The following is a 17,078-nucleotide window of genomic DNA, read 5'->3' as shown; positions in this document are numbered from 1 at the left end:
AAATTGATTAAAAGATTTGTCATATAACTTAAAATATTTATCGTATTTAATTTTGGTATCCAGGCAGTCCCCGGTTATCGGTAGGGTTCTGTTCTTGGGGGGTTGCTTGATAAGCTAAAACCGCCATTAACCGAAACTTGGCAATTTATGGCACCAAGTTTTGGTTGTTGGCGACGATAACCGGTTAATGATGCCTCTGTTGGGTATGATATGTTATGGCACCTTATGGCGCCAATAACAGAAACTCAGCCGATATGGTACCATAAATCGCTGATTTTTGCTAGATAAGCGCCATAAAACCGGATTGCCACTAACCGAGACCGCCGATAACTGGGGACTGCCTGTGTGTCCTTCTACTATCTATTTTATCTCCTACTCAGCAGGGACAGGTACATGTCAAGTGAAAGTGTATGTATGTTAAAAGGTATTAAATCTTTCAAAATTTTTCTTTCCACAGAATATATAAGTTTTGCAGGTGCAGTATATTTCTGTTGTCTTAATGAAAAGATGTACTATTATCAAAATTGATTGATTCTTCTGGATGGGAAAGTAAATATAACAAATTATTTGTTTTTATAAACAGGATTAAGTGACTAGCACATTAATGCCTAGATGAGGGATAAAAGATGCGCTTCAATAGCTCGGAGTTGATTGATTTTGCTCTGCCTGCTGGTGAGCAGGAAGGCCGTTTAACACATAAGCCACCTCCTAGGACATTATATGATACTGGTTTGTATAACTATTTGTATTTAATGTAATTGCTAGTACAAATAGTGTACGTATTATGTAGAGGAAACGTAACTAAGGAGAGACGTTTATTAAAGAGTGAAGGAAATACAACTTAGGAGAGATATTTATTAAAGAGTTGAGTTTTTATTATGAATCAGTCTAGGTCTCTTTGTCCATAGAAAATTTGTGCCCCCATGAATTATGTTCAGGGTTGTTAAAAGTTTTGAAGTTAGAAACACTATAAAGTACTACTGTTTTTGAAATGCATGCCAAGCAGATGAGTACGTACCTATATGAATTTGATTGACTTAATGCATTGTTTCATACAATCAACTTACCTGTCAGATATATACATAGCTAAGACTCCGTCGTCCCAGCTATGTATATATCTGCCAGGTAAGTATGTATGAAACTTTATTGTATCATAACAATATCATTTTATGGTAACATACAAATTAGAGACATGTTTGAGTACTCATTATTGCAAGCTAGAAGTGGTGTTGAAACTTGTTAACAAGGCTGTTAATTGCAGGTTGGTAGGTGAAGGGGGAAACCCCTACTAACCTACCGTAAGCTGCTATTTTTGTATGATATGTGACTTACCCTAGTAATTAAAGAGCTTAGAGTTTCCTACTCAATGGCAGCCTATATTCAAATTTTGAGAGTAGCACTTCGATGGCTCAGTGTAGGTATACAGTGCCGTCTAGGAACGACTTAGCTAATACTGTCATTCTGTTTTCTGCCGCACTACAAAACATCTTAACCGGATTTCGGTAGTGTTACAACCAACGGAACGCATTTACAGCCTTCGAGCAGGGTGAGTCATGTGTTTTGTTTATTTTATTCAGATTAACATCTATATTAGCTGGATACTTGCAGTCTCCTGGAATACAGTGTTCCCCCTGTATTCGTGGGGCATGTGTACCAGACACCCCCGTGAATAGTTAAAAACCTGCGAATAGTTAGAACCACCACTAAAATGCTTATAACTGCCTATCTTGAAAGTTCAGATACCAAATGTATACCTTTAATAACATCCTACCTCAAATATACCTAAAATTACTAACCTATTACTGTATTAATCTTTGAGGTTATATTATTAATATCATTTCAAAGTCATCTTAAACATTTTACCATTAAAAATATATACCTAAAGCCAATAACAGAGGGAGAGAGAGAGAGAGAGAGACCAGTGAATGGCAACATTATATGACCATCAAGAGTGAAATTATGAATTATTTCTGAGAGAGAGAGAGAGAGAGAGAGAATAACTCCTAAACTCCGACTCCTTCCCCTCCACCAATACTCCACCAATACATATCAAACTGTCATTTACTCTCCCGCCCACCTTCCTCCACGTGGATAAAAAGACTGGGAATCGCTATTTTTAATTAATCTTATTAATATTTGAAAATTAGTTATAAGATAAATCATTTATTTATACTACAAAACAAATAAACATACGAAAGTAAGAGGGAGAGAGAGAGAGAGAGAGAGAGAGAGAGAGAGAGAGAGAGAGAGAGAGAGAGAATGTTATTGTTACTGTTTAATCTCATTAAAGTTAATATTATTTGTAAACTAGTACTGTATATTATTATTTTACCATAAAATGTAGCAATGTCCTTAAAGATACACTTATACATAAATTTCCAGCCCAAACAGAGGGCGAGAGTTACCACTAGGACATACTATCTCGTGTGGCAAAAGAGAGAGAGAGAGAGAGGGGGGTTATCCTTATTTAAAAGACTGAAATGGATAGATTATTGCACTTCTATAAAAGGGATTTTGACGAAGGAAAAATCTATTTCTGGGCAAGGGCCCGTGTCGCCCAGTGAAATGTCCCTTTAGCACACATTTCTAAGGTAAATTATTGCTAACATACCAGAGAAAAAAGCTAATATGGAAATGCCAGAATATTCTGGCTCGCTCACCTTATTTAAAGGTGTCGGTATGGTTTCTGGGGCGAGTGAAACCACTATCAGAGGTCCTTTGCCATTTAGATTCATTCCTTCTTCAAAATCTCTCTACTAAAGAGGAGCCGAACCCTAACGGCCACTCCTCGCTTACCGTTCGGCTACGGCCTGCGCCTTCTGGACGTCATTCCTGTAAGTTAGACACCCAAGCTTGGCCAAAAAAAGGAGGGGTTACAACAGAATGGTGGGATTTTACTGGGCGACACGGGCCCTTGCCCAGAATAGATTTTTCCTTCGTCAAAATCCCTTTTCTGGGCTCAGCCCGTGTCGCTATGTGAAATAGTACCAGAGAAATGGCCACATAAGCTTGGAATAAGGAAGTACACAAGGAATATGTAGGATAATCAAAAACAATTAAGGTTAATTGCTATAATCTAAGGATAAGGTTACAAGTAGAGTAACAAGGGCAATTGAAACCTTAACAGTAAATACAATACAAAATGGTTAACAATTAAAAGTAAACAGGAATATTAACTTAAACTGTGACTAATCCTAAGAACAAAATACAAGGAAATATCACAATATATACAACATGTGGCATCCAAGGTACAAAAAGGCTACTTGGTGGCAGAGCCACGGCAAGAATGTCAGCGAGGCAGGTAGAAAGGAGAGATCTAAACTAAACTACTTACTACTATTCAAGCAGTGTCAGGAGAAACTGTGTTTCCTGCTGCCACTGCTGGAAATTTAAGTGCTTCTAAGGACTTAAGATAATGGCGTTTAAATACTGTCGGAGATTTCCAGCCTGTGTACTTCTTCAGATCATCAAAATTCATATGTTGGAAGTAGTTAATAGAGGTAGCTACTGCCCTAATGTCATGTACCCGAGGGAAGGACTCTGGGTTGGCTTGTTTAATGAAATATAATATTTGTTGTCTAATTCCTTTTAGGGAAATAGTGCCACCTTTTTCCCTTATAAATAGAGGTCCTGAGGATCTTAGGGCCGTTCTATTTAGGTATGCTATTAGGGTAGTAACTGGACATAAGGACGGGTCCTGTGGAAGTGGGAGAATTTTCCACAGGGCCCACCTATCTAGTGGGTCCTCATTCTTAGCTAGAAATTGACGATCTGGAGAAAGTAGCACTTCTCCTGAAGGGAGAAACTCTATATGACCAGAGTCTCTAGATAGAGCCGACAGTTCAGATACTCTGGCTCCTGAGGCCAGACTTAAAAGGAATGTTTTCCTCAGGAGGGGTAAAAAGTCACATGAGTCATTATTAGTGTCTGAGGCTAATTTGAGGACATCATTCAAGAACCATGACACAGACTTAGGTCTTTCTGATGGTCTGAGTCTAGCACAGGCCTTAGGGATAGATGAAAAATAAGTCTGTTAGGTCTATTTTGAAACCAAACTGGAAGATTTTCTTGAGTGCAGATTTAGTAATAGTAATAGTACTAGCTGCTAAACCTTTTTCAAACAGTGTCCTGGAAAAGGATATGGCCAGATTGGTTGTCATGGTTTGTGTTTTCAGAATTCCTCAGGAATATGCTAGTTTTTTAACTGCCGAGTATACTGACGTAGGGTCGATTCACATTTGATCCGATTCTAAGAATAGGATATTCTTAGGGGTTCGATATTAGCATCCCTTTTTGCTGCAAACTTCATGAAATCCATAAAGTTAGATTTTCTGAATTCCGGAGGAAGCGTACACAGTCCTCGTTTGTACTAGTTGTGATAGTCTGGGATTGGGAATCCGTTGAGGTCGGAGTCCCAATTCCAGTAGTAGTGGGAACCAATTGCTCTTGGGCCAATTGGGGGCTATTAGAGCAATGTGTCCCTTGAATGTCCTGAGTTTGTTCAGGACCTTCAAGAGAAGATTCACTGGAGGAAAGATGTAAATCTTCTTCCACTGATTCCAATCTATAGCCATGGCGTCCGTGGCATAAGCCAGAGGGTCCAGGTTGGGAGCCACATAACAAGGGAGTTTGTGATTTGATTCTGTGGCGAAGAGGTCCACCTGAAGCCCTGGGACTTGTTGGCAGACCCAGTTGAATGACTGTTTGTCCAGGGACCACTCTGACTCCAGTGGGACTGAACGAGATAGCGCATCCATTACTACGTTCCTTAGTCCCGCTAGATGGGTGGCGGACAGGTGCCATTTGTTCTTGGCTGCCAGTGAAAATATGGCTATCATGACATGGTTCACATGGTTCGACTTGGAGCTCCCCTGTTGATGCAGTGGTACACCACTGCACTGTCCAGCACCAGTTTGATATGAGATTTCTTGGCTGGATGAAGCTTTATCAGGGTGAGGAACACTGCCATAGTTTCCAGTACATTGATATGAAGCTGGCGGAATGGAAGGGACCAGGTTCCCTGTACCTTCTTGTAAAGTGAGTATCCTCCCCAGCTGCTTAGTGATGCATCTGTGTGGAGAACTAGTGCCGGCGGAGGGAACTGGAGGGGAATTGTCTTTGACAAATTCTTGACCTCCGTCCAGGGGCGGAGCCTCTTCCGTAAGATCGCCGGGACAGTGGCTAGTTTGTCTTGGGATCTGTTGTTTGCTCTTAAGCGCCAGATGCGGTTTATGTCTTTCAATTTTGCTTTTAACAGAACGTCTGTTATCGAAGCAAATTGGAGAGAGCCTAGGATTCTTTCCTGGTTCCTCCGGGACGTCTGTTTGCACTCGAGAAATTGTCTGGTTGCCTTGGCTATTTCTCTCTTCTTCAACGACGGAATTCTTCAACAACGGAATTGATAGAGTGTGAGACTTCAAGTCCCATTGAATGCCTAACCACTGAAAGCGGGACTCCGGTGTTAGCCGGGACTTGGTCTTGTTTATCTGGAACCCCAGGTGTTCCAGAAATTGGATTTCTTTGACCGTTGCTCTGTGGCATTCTTCGATGCTTGTGGCCCAAACGAGCCAATCGTCCAGATAAGCTACTAGCATTATTCCTTGAGACCTGAGTTCTTGAACGACTGTTTCCACCAGTTTTGTAAATATCCTGGGGGCTACATTGAGCCCGAAAGGCATTACTTTGAAGGAGAATGCCTGGTTCCCTAGCCTGAAGCCTAGGAACGGGCGGAAGTGTCTTGCTACTGGAACATGGTAGTATGCGTCTGTAAGATCTATAGAGGTGGTGACGGCCCCACGGGGTAGTAAGGTCCGCACCTGCGAAATGGTCAGCATTCTGAACTTGTCGCAACGAATGAATAAGTTTAGACGGGACAAGTCTAGAATTATTCTTCGTTTGTTTGAGCCTTTCTTTGGCATGCTGAACAAGCGACCTTGAAATTTGAATTGCTTGACTCTTGACACTACTCCTTTCTGAAGGAGTTCTTGAGCGTACTCTATCAATTCTGCTGTTGGTTGTTGATGGAAGGTTTTGGATGGAGGAGGACCTTTGAGCCAGCTCCAACCTAGACCTTTGGACACAATACTTTGGGCCCACTTGCTGAACCTCCATCGGTGATGAAAGAGGAACAGTCTCCCTCCTACCTGAGGATTCTCACTGGTTCGGGAAAGGTCGTGTCCCACGTCCTCCCTGTAAACCCTTACCTCGGTTAGATGCTCTTCCGCCGCCTCTTTGGCGGAAGGCGCCTCTAGCTCTGCTACCTCTGCCAAACCTGTTGAAGGGCTGAAAGGATTGACCTTCAAAGACCAGGTTGAAAGCCAGGGAGACAGTGTAGGAGGTCGCAGCCTGTGCCTGCTGAGGTTGCGTTAGCAGCACAAACTGTTGTTGTGGCTGCGCCTTGGAAGTGGATGGTTGCGGTACTTGTGATACCGGAACCGCCTGTACTACCGTTTGCTGCTGGGAAGCCTGGAAAGGCTAGAATTTCCTAGACTTCTTGGATTTCTGATTTGATGCGGCCGATTCCGCATCAAATCAGCGAACCCTTAGGCTCTGGTTAAACCTAGTTGCCTCGCAGTGAACTTCGTTTCACTACTGAGGCTGGGAAGAGATCAGCGCCCCAAATGGATAAGGCTAAGAGCTTGTTAGGCTCATGTCGGATAGTGGCCTCCGCCAGGACATGTTTCCTGCAATTTTGCCTAGCTATGACGAAATCATACAAGTCACATTTCATCGAGTACAATTGTGACTTTGCAATGATTTGAATATCGGCTCTTCTCCGTAGATTAGAGCCGATACCTCCGTCATAACTAGTGAATTGAGGGATCTGCACAGTCTCATCCTGGTGTCGAATTCAGCCTGGATGAGGTTGTCTGACAGTCCTGGGTAATCTGTCGCTGAACTGAGAGATGGCGCAGTCTGGCTTCAGCTTTCCCACCGAGAAGGTGGCCGGAAGATCTAACCAGAGATCGTCTGTTCCGGGGAGCAGGAGGGATGGTTCCGTCTCCCGGAGCTGTGGCATTGGCTCATCCTTCATCGCGGCTTGCAAGGTGAGCTCTGCTACCTTCGATGTGAACGGGATGGGGGTCTCCGCGTCCACAGTGAAGATCGTGAAGGCACTCTTAAAGGCTTGAACCCTGGTGTTGACACATTGCCACTCCTCCAGGTTCCGTAGCCATTCACGTTGTGCATGATCCCGAGAGAGGATTACAGTCTCCTTCGGGACCTTGCTTCCCTTCTCATAGCCTGCTTCTGTAAGGCGGGCATAGCCAATGAAGGGGGGCTGTAATCCTTGCGGATGAAACTCGAAGTATTCAATCCTTCGAGTTCCACAGCCCTCAATCGTTAGCATGCCGTCTACAAAGGGAGCGTGGGAAGGCAATCCTCCAGGGGTGCTTGCCGTAAAGGTAGGAAGGGTAGACGAGTCCGGCATGGTTTGAGCCACCATGCCGGACTGTGGAAGACCTGTCACTGAATTCTCTCGGAGACCTGCAATGAGGTTCTGAATCACTAGCCTATTAGAGATAGCTCGGATAGACTGGCCTGACTCCTCTAAAGAAGATTAAATCTGTGTAAACATCTCCTGGGAACTTATTTTGCACTAAGTTCCCGACCAAACTGCCCATCTGCTGCATAATATTGGCGGAGATATTCGCAGAGAAGGTGTCTGGGTCAAAAGGGAAGGTTCTACCTTTTCTTTAGGAGTCCTAGGCCTGGTTCCCTTAGAAGTCGAAGGCTCAGGGTCGGAAAAGAGCTGAGCCTTGTCCCTAGAAGACTTGGACTTGGAACCCTTCAAGTAAGAAGTCATTTTAGCCTTGTCCGCTCCGGGATGGTGAGCCGCAGTCTAATGGCAAGGCTAGAACCTGACTTCTTCGACAGTGTCTTCTGGAGCGATTTAAAGTCATGCTTACCTTTGATTTTAGGGATTGCCAGGGCGGACTTCGGTCTGGACCGACTGAACCTCCTGGTGAATCCCTGGAAGGAAGTATAGATGAAGTAGGGGAAGAAGCTCTAGATGGGCTCAAGGGGAGATCTTGAGCCCCTACTAAACCTGCCTCACTTACATCCTAACCTGTGCCATTTACCGTCATGGGCTCGAGGTTTAAGTCCAGTGCTGCTACTTCTTGCAGGACATCTTGAGTCGACGGTTCCTCCAAGGCTAGCGCAACTTGCTCCTGGATGGTGGTAATCAAAGGAGCTGCCGCCTCCGGGTCCACGTAGGAGGCGCTCTTCCCGCCGGGGAAGATGAGGGTGGCCATCTCTTTCGAAAGAATGTAGGGTTGGCCCTTGGTCACATTCCGGCCAAATCCACCAACCCAGGCCTTCAGGGTAGAAAGAGCGGAATCCCAGATCGCTTGGACACCCTGAAAGAGAGGGTTAGTATTAATACTTTAGGTTACTTAAGATTAATTTACAATATATGATGATTGATATATCATGGATCATATTGGTCACTGAAGTCATTGTGTCAAGGTGTAATATCCGGAACATTACTTACCCCGGAGGAGACCTGATCCACGAACTCATAGCAGATAGTGCAGCTCTCATGTGCCAAACCAACAACTCCTTGTACCGGATCGCACAGGTAGCATGTGTCCGGCAAACCTCATACCCACAGGGATCTTGCAGCACGGCATTACAACCCGACTCCATACAGTGGGTGACCTGTAAGTGAAATGATACATGAGTATCATCACTAACATCCTGGACTAAGTCCATGATGTGATATATCATAACACCGGAATGCTCCGGAGTTAAAAGATAATAAGGATTAGTCTCTACCTGCTCTTCTGCCGTGTAATGTGGTGAGTTGTCTGACAGGATCGGTAAAACAGCTTGAATCAACGCCGGAGAACAAGCGATCACTGAAACAGGAGTAGCACCTAACCTTTACGCCTGAGCGAGGAGTCCTGGAGCGGCGGGTGAGGAGCAGGAGGGGACCAATAATTAGTGGCGGGGTTCACAACCCCGCCGTCAAAACTTAAAATTAGAATAAGTAGGTGGTGAAACCCGGGTAGGTAGCGGGGTCTCTGCCGACTTCAACTACAATAATGGATGTTAAGTATAAACGTAAACATGCATGAAAAACGTATTCTTGAAATGATGCTGGAGCCCGCCTGGAGTCACCGGTCCCTGGGACCTGGCTGTGCCGGGGTTCTGACCCGCCGGAGCGGGAGGGTGGTGACTTGGAGTAGGGGAGCGTGGCCTGAGAGCCGAGGAGAGCCGAGCATAGCCGAGCCTGGTGGCCAACCGAGACTCGACCAGGCAGGGGTCCCCCTGGTACTCTATGGGGAGAGCGGTATGGAGCCGAGCCGGCGTCGAGTGTCCTCCAGCTAACTCCCGTATCCCCCCGCGTGGGGGGAGGAAGGGAGGGAGCTCGGATCGGTTGTCTGGGAGGCGTATCTCCCCCCAGGAGGGGGGAGAGAGCATGTAGGACCGACGCTGGGTGGCTCATAGCGGTCGCCTGGAACCTTCTTGGCCGTGGGATGAACCACGTGGTGAGAAAGGCCATGCGATCTGAGGTGGCCTAGGCCAGCCAGAACCGTCTCGATAAGCATGAATACAAAGTAACATCCTAACAAAACACGGGGGAGAAGGAAGAAAATATGATGGAGGAGAGAAAGAGGTGTCCTGGAGAAGCTGGATCGGACCAACCGAGAAGGAAGGGCGAACCTGGCGACTCTGAGCAGCTAGCCTATGCCGAGACGTAGAAATGCAGGGCGGTGACCAGGGTGGCTCAGGACATGAGAGAAGGACCAGAGTCCTTCTAAGGAGCCTATCTCATAGAAACCTGACAACTAAAAGAACATGCATGCATGATCTCTAAGCTGAAGGAAATGACGTAGGCTACGAGCCTAGAGTGAACTCGTAAAACAAACCCCCGTGTTGAGATAAAATTACATAAATAACACGTCAATAATGCATCATCAAAAGAATAATAATGTACTGCCTAAGTATTCGAGCACAAACGGTATAGAGGACCGAATGTAGCACGAAACAAGGGAACACATGGGAGCGTCGGGAACAATGCCGCATGGGACGCCGTCCATAAACAACCTAAATAAAACGGTTAAACAGGTCTAGGGCAGTTCGTAAATGTTATAAAACATTAATAGCAGTACTTAACTTGGATGCAGAAGAATCTTGACGTTGCATGATGAAGATGAGGTAATTCCAGAACGAACACAACACAGAGCAGAAAAATTGTGTGGTGTGTATCGTGCTAATGAAAGGAATGACGTCAGAGGCGCTAGCCGTAACGGTAGCGAGGAGTGGGCCTTAGGTCGGCTCCTCTTTAGTAGAGAGATTTTGAAGAAGGATGAATCTAAATGGCAAAGGACCTCTGGTAGTGGTTTCACTCGCCCCAGAAACCATACTGACACCTTTAAATAAGGTGAACGAGCAGAATATTCTGGCATTTCCATATTAGCTTTTTTCTCTGGTATGTTAGCAATAATTTACCTTAGAAATGTGTGCTAAAGGGACATTTCACGTAGCGAAAATACTATCACATATGAATTTTTGAAATTAGTTATATTACTATTATTATTATTATGCAAAAATATTAATAAACATACACATGTACCATAGAAATTCTCTCATCTCAGTAAAAGGGGTAAAATGCATTTTCTTTCATTCTTACATAATTTTTTTATTTATAAACTAAAATCTTGCTAATTCACTTTAGTATTTTCTTTAATGAATTTATATTATTGCTGTTTACATTAATATTGATATTTGAAAATCAGTAAATCATTTATCATCCAAAAAACATACATCTCTGTAAGAGAGAGAGAGAGAGAGAGATTTTCGTAGTATTTGTAAAATACTTTCACATATGATTTTTGTAATTACAGTTATTATTATTATTATTATTGTTATTATCATTATTATCAATATTATTATTATCATATGAAAATGTTAATAAACATATTATTTCATACATAGTGTACCATAAAAATCTCTCATCTCAGGAGAGAGAGAGAGAGAGAGAGAGAGAGAGAGAGAGGAGAGAGAGAGAGAGAGAGAGAGAGAGAGAGAGATTTTTAAAATTTATAAACTAAAATCTTACTAATTCAATGTAGTATTTTCTTTATTGAAGTGATTGCTCTTTACATTAATATTAATATTAGAAAATTAGTAAATCATTTATCACACAAAAAGCATACATCCCTGTAACGGAGAGAGAGAGAATTATTAGTATTTTGTGATATCATTTAATCTTACTAACCCTTAAATGCCGACTGGACGTATTTACGTCGACATACAAAAGTTTTTTTAAAAAATTCGCGGAAAAATACTTTTAGGCCTACCAGCCAAAAACTCTTGAATCACGCGCCTTGGGGGATGCTGGGAGTTCACGGATCAAGGTGTTGTTTTGTTTACAATCGTTAGGCAGGCGCGCAAGCGCGAATTTCTTTCTTGCCGCACTAAAAAGTATCTGTGACACATCTCGGAAATTATTTCGTCACTTTGACATAATTTTTGTACCATTGTAAATTAGCCGTTACATGAATATTATATATGAATGTATGCACAGTTTTATGTAGAATACAACAATAAAATACTCATGATTGTAGCTTTTATCGGTTTTGAGATATTTTCATATAAATAACGATAAGTGCCAAAATTTCAACCTTCGGTCAACTTTGACTCTACCGAAATGGTCGAAAAACGCAATTGTAAGCTAAAACTCTTATATTTTAGTAATATTCAATCATTTACCTTAATTTTGCAACTAATTGGAAGTCTCTAGCGCAATATTTCGATTTATGGTGAATTTATGAAAAAGCTTTTTCCTTACGTCCGCACGGCGGCTAACTCTTCCGAAAAATCATACATGCGATTGTGGTAATGTTTGCACCATTTTAAAATTAGCCGTTATATAAAGTTTTATATATGGAAATGTGTGCAATTTCATGCACAATACAACATAAAAACAACCCATGGTTGTAGCTTTTATCAATTTTGAAATATTTTCATATAAATAACGATAATTGCCAAAATTTCAACCTTCGGTCAACTTGACTTTACCGAAACTGGTCGAAAAACGCAATTGTAAGCTAAAAACGCTTATATTCTAGTAATATTCAAGCATTTACCTTCCTTTTGCAACAAATTGGAAGTCTCTAGCACAATATTTCAATTTATGGTGAATTTATCAAAAAAATAACATTTTCTTTACGTCCGCGACGGTAACTCTTAAAACCGAAAAAATCATACGTGCGATTGTGGTAATGTTTGCACTATTTTAAATTAGCCGTTACATAAAGTTTTATATATGAAAATGTGCGCAATTTCATGTAGAATCACAACAAAAAATAGTTGAGGGTTGTAGCTTTTCTCATTTTTAAAATATTTGCATATAAATCATGATAATAGAAAAAAAACAACCATGTTCGGTCAACTTGATCTACCGAATGGTCGAAAAACGCAATTGTAAGCTAAAACTCTTACAGTCTAGTAATATTCAGTCATTTATCTTCATCTTGAAACAAATTCGAAGTCTCTAGCAAAATATTTAGATTTATGGTGAATTTAAAATAAAATCTTTCCTTCCCTCCGCGCGCGGATTCTCCGCCACAAATCTCCGAAATGCGTACGTACCATTCTCGGAATATTTGCTCCGGTTTCATATTAGGCATTTCATAGAGTTTTTATATATGAAATGTGCGCAATTCCATGTAGAATAAAACGAAAAATATTTGAAGGTTGTAGCTTTTCTTATTTCCGAAATAATTGCATATAAAAAATATATATATAAAAAAAATTCGACATTCGGTCAAATTTAACTCGTCAGATATGGTTCGAAAACTGCAATTGTAAGCTAATACTCTTACAGTATAGTAATATTCAATCATTTGTCTTCATTTTGAAAGAAATTGGAAGTCTAGACAATATTTAGATTTATGGTGAATTTTTGAAAAAAATATTTGTTTACGTCCGTGCGTTACGAATTAATGCATTATTTTGTGATAATATTTTCTCTGTGTTGCTTTTATTGTTTTACAATGTGTATATACCAAAATGATTGCAATTTATGTAAAATTACAACAAATAAAACGTAACTTGTTACCTTTCCAACCGTTTTGCGCACAGCGCGATTTGAATACAATTATATGAAATTTCGTTTTTGCGCTATCATATATCGCATTATTTATATGTGATAATGATAATTTTTTTCATTTCTGATGGTTGCATACTAAACTTCAGGCAATGACAAAAAAAGGAGCCAAAAATGAACTCTTAATCTTGAAAACTAAGCGCGCTGTGATTTTTTGAAAAAAATATTTTTTTCCGCTTCCGCGCTCACTCTGAAACACCTCCGGCACACGGGAGACAATTTTTTTTTGGTAAACCGCTTCGGCGTAAGAGGGTTAAACTTACTATACAGTATTGATCAATATTAATATTTAAAATTAGTAAATAATTTTTTGTATCATAAAAATGTATTTAGGCATGAAAATAACATCGAAAAATATACTAATTAGTGATTATTTTCGTCAAAAAATCCCGCGAATAGGCGAATTCACTGCAAATAGTGGGTAGATATGGTCCAGATAAAAATCTGCGAATCAGTGAGTCCGCGCAATATGGAGAATGCAAATACGGGGGACCCACTGTAATATATGCCTTACAGTGGACCCCCCGTATTCGCGTTCTCCGGATTCGCGGACTCTCACATTCGCAGATTTCTCTCGGGAACGTTTCCCGGATTATTCACGGGAAATTCGCACATTCGCAGTATTTTTCTATGATAAATATCCACAAATTCCTGGTTTTTTTTATCAATTTCATCATAAAATGCACTTTTTGTGATTAAGCTATTAAAAAAACCAAGTATGAAAATTTTTTGTGGGTTTTTCTTGAGTGTTAACTAACAAAATAAGTTGTTTTTTAGCGTTTTTTGTAGGGTTCCAAACTTTCGAGCGTTCTAACTATTCACGGGGGGGATCTGGTACACATCCCCCGCGAATACAGATGGACCACTGTATAAATAATTCTTAAATGGATTACCATTCAAGTACAGTGGTACCTCGAGATATGAAAGGCTCAACTTAACAAAAAAGTCGTAGATACGAAAGCTGACACGAAAATTTTTTTACTGCTCTACATACGAAAGTTTTCAAGATACGAAGGTTTCTGAAAGTCCGAGATTCGCCCGATAACAATTTTGAAACTCGCGCTGTGCGCCGCCATCTTAGTTTCTAGTAGACTCGCCACCATCCTCCTGCTCTCCCCATTGGTTCCTGATGCTAGCCAAGCCATGAGATCCTCTCCTATTGGACAGCATCCCTCCCATCATGCATCTTACGTGGTGGCGTACCTTCGCTCGGCCCTTCGCACCCGAAGCTTTATCCTATGCATGCGGCATTCGTTCGGTCCAACGATTTTGTTTTAGTGTCGTAAATTCGTTAGTGATTTCGTTGTGCTACTTTATCGTGTTGTGAGAACCTAATTAGTATACGTACTACATACGTAACTTAATTACTTACAGTACACAGTTCACAGAAAGAAGAGAATGCTTTCTATGGAGACAAAAATGGAGATAATAAAAAAGTATGAAGCGGCTGCGGGTTGAGTGTGATCGCTAAGGAAATACGGCTGAAATCCCGTTCGACGATAGGCACCATCCTTAAGGCGAAGGAAGCCTCAAAGCAGCTACACCTTCCAAGGGCGTGACTATTTTTGTCCAACAAGAGGGAAGCCAATGTGCATAATGAAATGGAAAGGCTGCTTCTTGTATGGATCGAGGACAAAGAAATCGATGGCAATACAATAACCGAGACAGCAATCTGCCAGAAGGCCAGCACTATTTTTGGCGATTTGATTGCCCAAGCCGAAGATGACGGCGGAGAGTGGACATCAACGGCAACCCCAGAGTTCAAGGCTTCTCATGGGTGGTTTGAAAAATTCTGTAAAACAGACTGGCATCCATTCGGTGGTGAAGAAATTGAAATTACGTAAAGTATAAAAAAGTAAAAAGAAATGTAAAAATCAAAAAAAGACAAAATAAATTTTATTTTAAGTTTTTTGTAAAGTTAAGTGTTACAGTTTTGTTAATGTGTTTTGTAAAGTTTAGTTTGTTTTTCTGACATTTTTTTATGTGTTTCGTAAAGTTTAGTGTACGTATCTGCCGTTTGTCCTCCTCCTCCTCTGCCGCCACTTTCGGAGATAGCCTCACTCGAAAGGTAAGCTTCCACATTTACGTTACCGTAATAATATTTCTTCGTAACACTACTAATACACTTTATTTACAAGTTTTGCATTTTTATTATTAAGTTAGAACGTATTGAATGGTCCAAATTGTTGTAGTATTTTATTGTTTATAGGTCAATTTAGCTTTACAGTGGACCCCCCCGTATTCGCATTCTCCAGATTCGCGGACTCACACATTCGCGGATTTCTCTCGGGAACGTTTCCCTGCATTATTCGTGGAAAATTTGCGCATTCGCGGTATTTTTCTATGATAAATATCCACAAATTCCTGGTTTTTTGATGAATTTCATCATAAAATGCACTTTTTGTTATAAAACTATTAAAAAAAACCATGTAGGAAATTTTTTAGTGGGTTTTTCTTGAGTTTTAACTAACAAAATAGGCTGTTTTAGCATTTTTATAGGGTTCCAAACATTCGCGGGTTCTAACTATTCACGGGGGGGTCTGGTACGCATCCCCCGCTGTATTATGAAATTTACTGGGTGTTTTTGGAGGGCTTGGAACGGATTAGCCATTTTACATGTAAAATGTGGTCCAAGATACGAAAAACTCATGATACAAAGGGCGCCTCGGAACGGATTAATTTTGTATCTCGAGGTACTACTGTAGATTAAATACTTTTGCATATATCTTTTTAATTACTGGGCTTAATGTAAGTCGTCGGTTAAGAATTGCCTTAAGTAACTAATCTTGATGTTATGTCATTCCTTTAGGTCAAACTTTTGTTGTTCCTACACGATATACAAACCCTCGGTCCTTTACATAAGGAATTACTTTTAGCGTAGCTGGAATTATGGCCGTTAAATTCTTGAACATGGTGGTTAGGCAGTAACTACAGTCTGGTAGGCGGGTAGGCCCGCCTGCCTGGATGTAAACACTCCAATTTTCTTTCAGCCGTTGTCCGATGAAGGACGTTTTTTTTTTGTGAGCTCTTGCTGACTAGTCGTTAATCTTTTCCCGATTTTTCGGGATCTTTAATTTTTTATTTTTTGAATGGGATCTTTAATTTTTTATTTTTTGAATAAATATGTATACACTGTGTTTGATATTAATAATTAATTGAATTTAATAATTAATATGCAAACCAACTTTTTGTTGGTGATAGTCTTGAATAGCCGCTTTCTTACTTTGGTGTTAACGGTCGGTCGGCGGCAAAGGTATGTCAATATCTTTATTAGTACATATTTCGCTCTTAACGTTAGGACGAGACATGTATTCATCCGAAATTTACGCTTACGCTTTGAGAATTACTGAGGGGAACTAAGGAGGTTTTGTCCTTTGTTTCTTCTGGTAATTCCTCTCCTCCTTCACCCTTTCGCTAGCTATCGGACGAAGGTAGAAGAGGGGGCGTGTGGTGTTAGTGTTTGGAGGATCTCCTCTCATTTCGGAGGGTGGCGCCCTTGGATGCGAGAGGAGTATTCTTATTACTTTGTCTTATTTTCTTTCTTTTACGGGCTAACAGTGGTGATAGTGATTACAGCAGTACGTACTGTGTTTAGAATATGCGCGATGAATGTGTGACGTAAGACTACCGAAGGATTCGGTAGATCCTCGCACTGTAGAAGAGTAAAGGGATTTTGACGTAGGAAAATCTATTTCTGGGTGATTGGCTCGTGTCGCCCTATGAAATATACCTTAAGTTCATTATTTCTAGGTAAAATTATCCTAAAATTACCAGAGAAAAAATAAAATCAAGAAATGTCAGTAAAACTGACTCGCTCACTCTATAAAAGAAGTGTCGATATGGAAATAGGGGCGAGTGGGATCACATACCAACGAGTCATTTACCATTTAGACCTTCCAACATAAAATCCCCACCTGAGAGAGCTGATACTAAAGGGTGATGCGACCGCTACTACTAC

General features: G+C 41.2%; 1 protein-coding gene across 1 annotated transcript in view; it reads left to right on the top strand.

Moving 5' to 3' along the window:
- The first annotated feature begins 576 nt into the window (after positions 1-576).
- LOC135225781 (pleckstrin homology domain-containing family J member 1-like) overlaps positions 577-17,078 on the top strand; it is a 301,334-nt gene continuing 284,832 nt past the window's right edge. The window contains exon 1 of the mRNA XM_064265247.1: positions 577-729. Within this exon, the coding sequence (XP_064121317.1) occupies positions 627-729 (103 nt within the window). The 5' untranslated portion in view covers positions 577-626. The remainder of the gene's footprint in view (positions 730-17,078) is intronic.

The sequence above is a fragment of the Macrobrachium nipponense genome, chromosome 13, assembly GCF_015104395.2.
Source record: "Macrobrachium nipponense isolate FS-2020 chromosome 13, ASM1510439v2, whole genome shotgun sequence".
Classification (NCBI taxonomy): domain Eukaryota; kingdom Metazoa; phylum Arthropoda; class Malacostraca; order Decapoda; family Palaemonidae; genus Macrobrachium; species Macrobrachium nipponense.
This window is presented reverse-complemented; position numbering and strand designations above follow the sequence as displayed.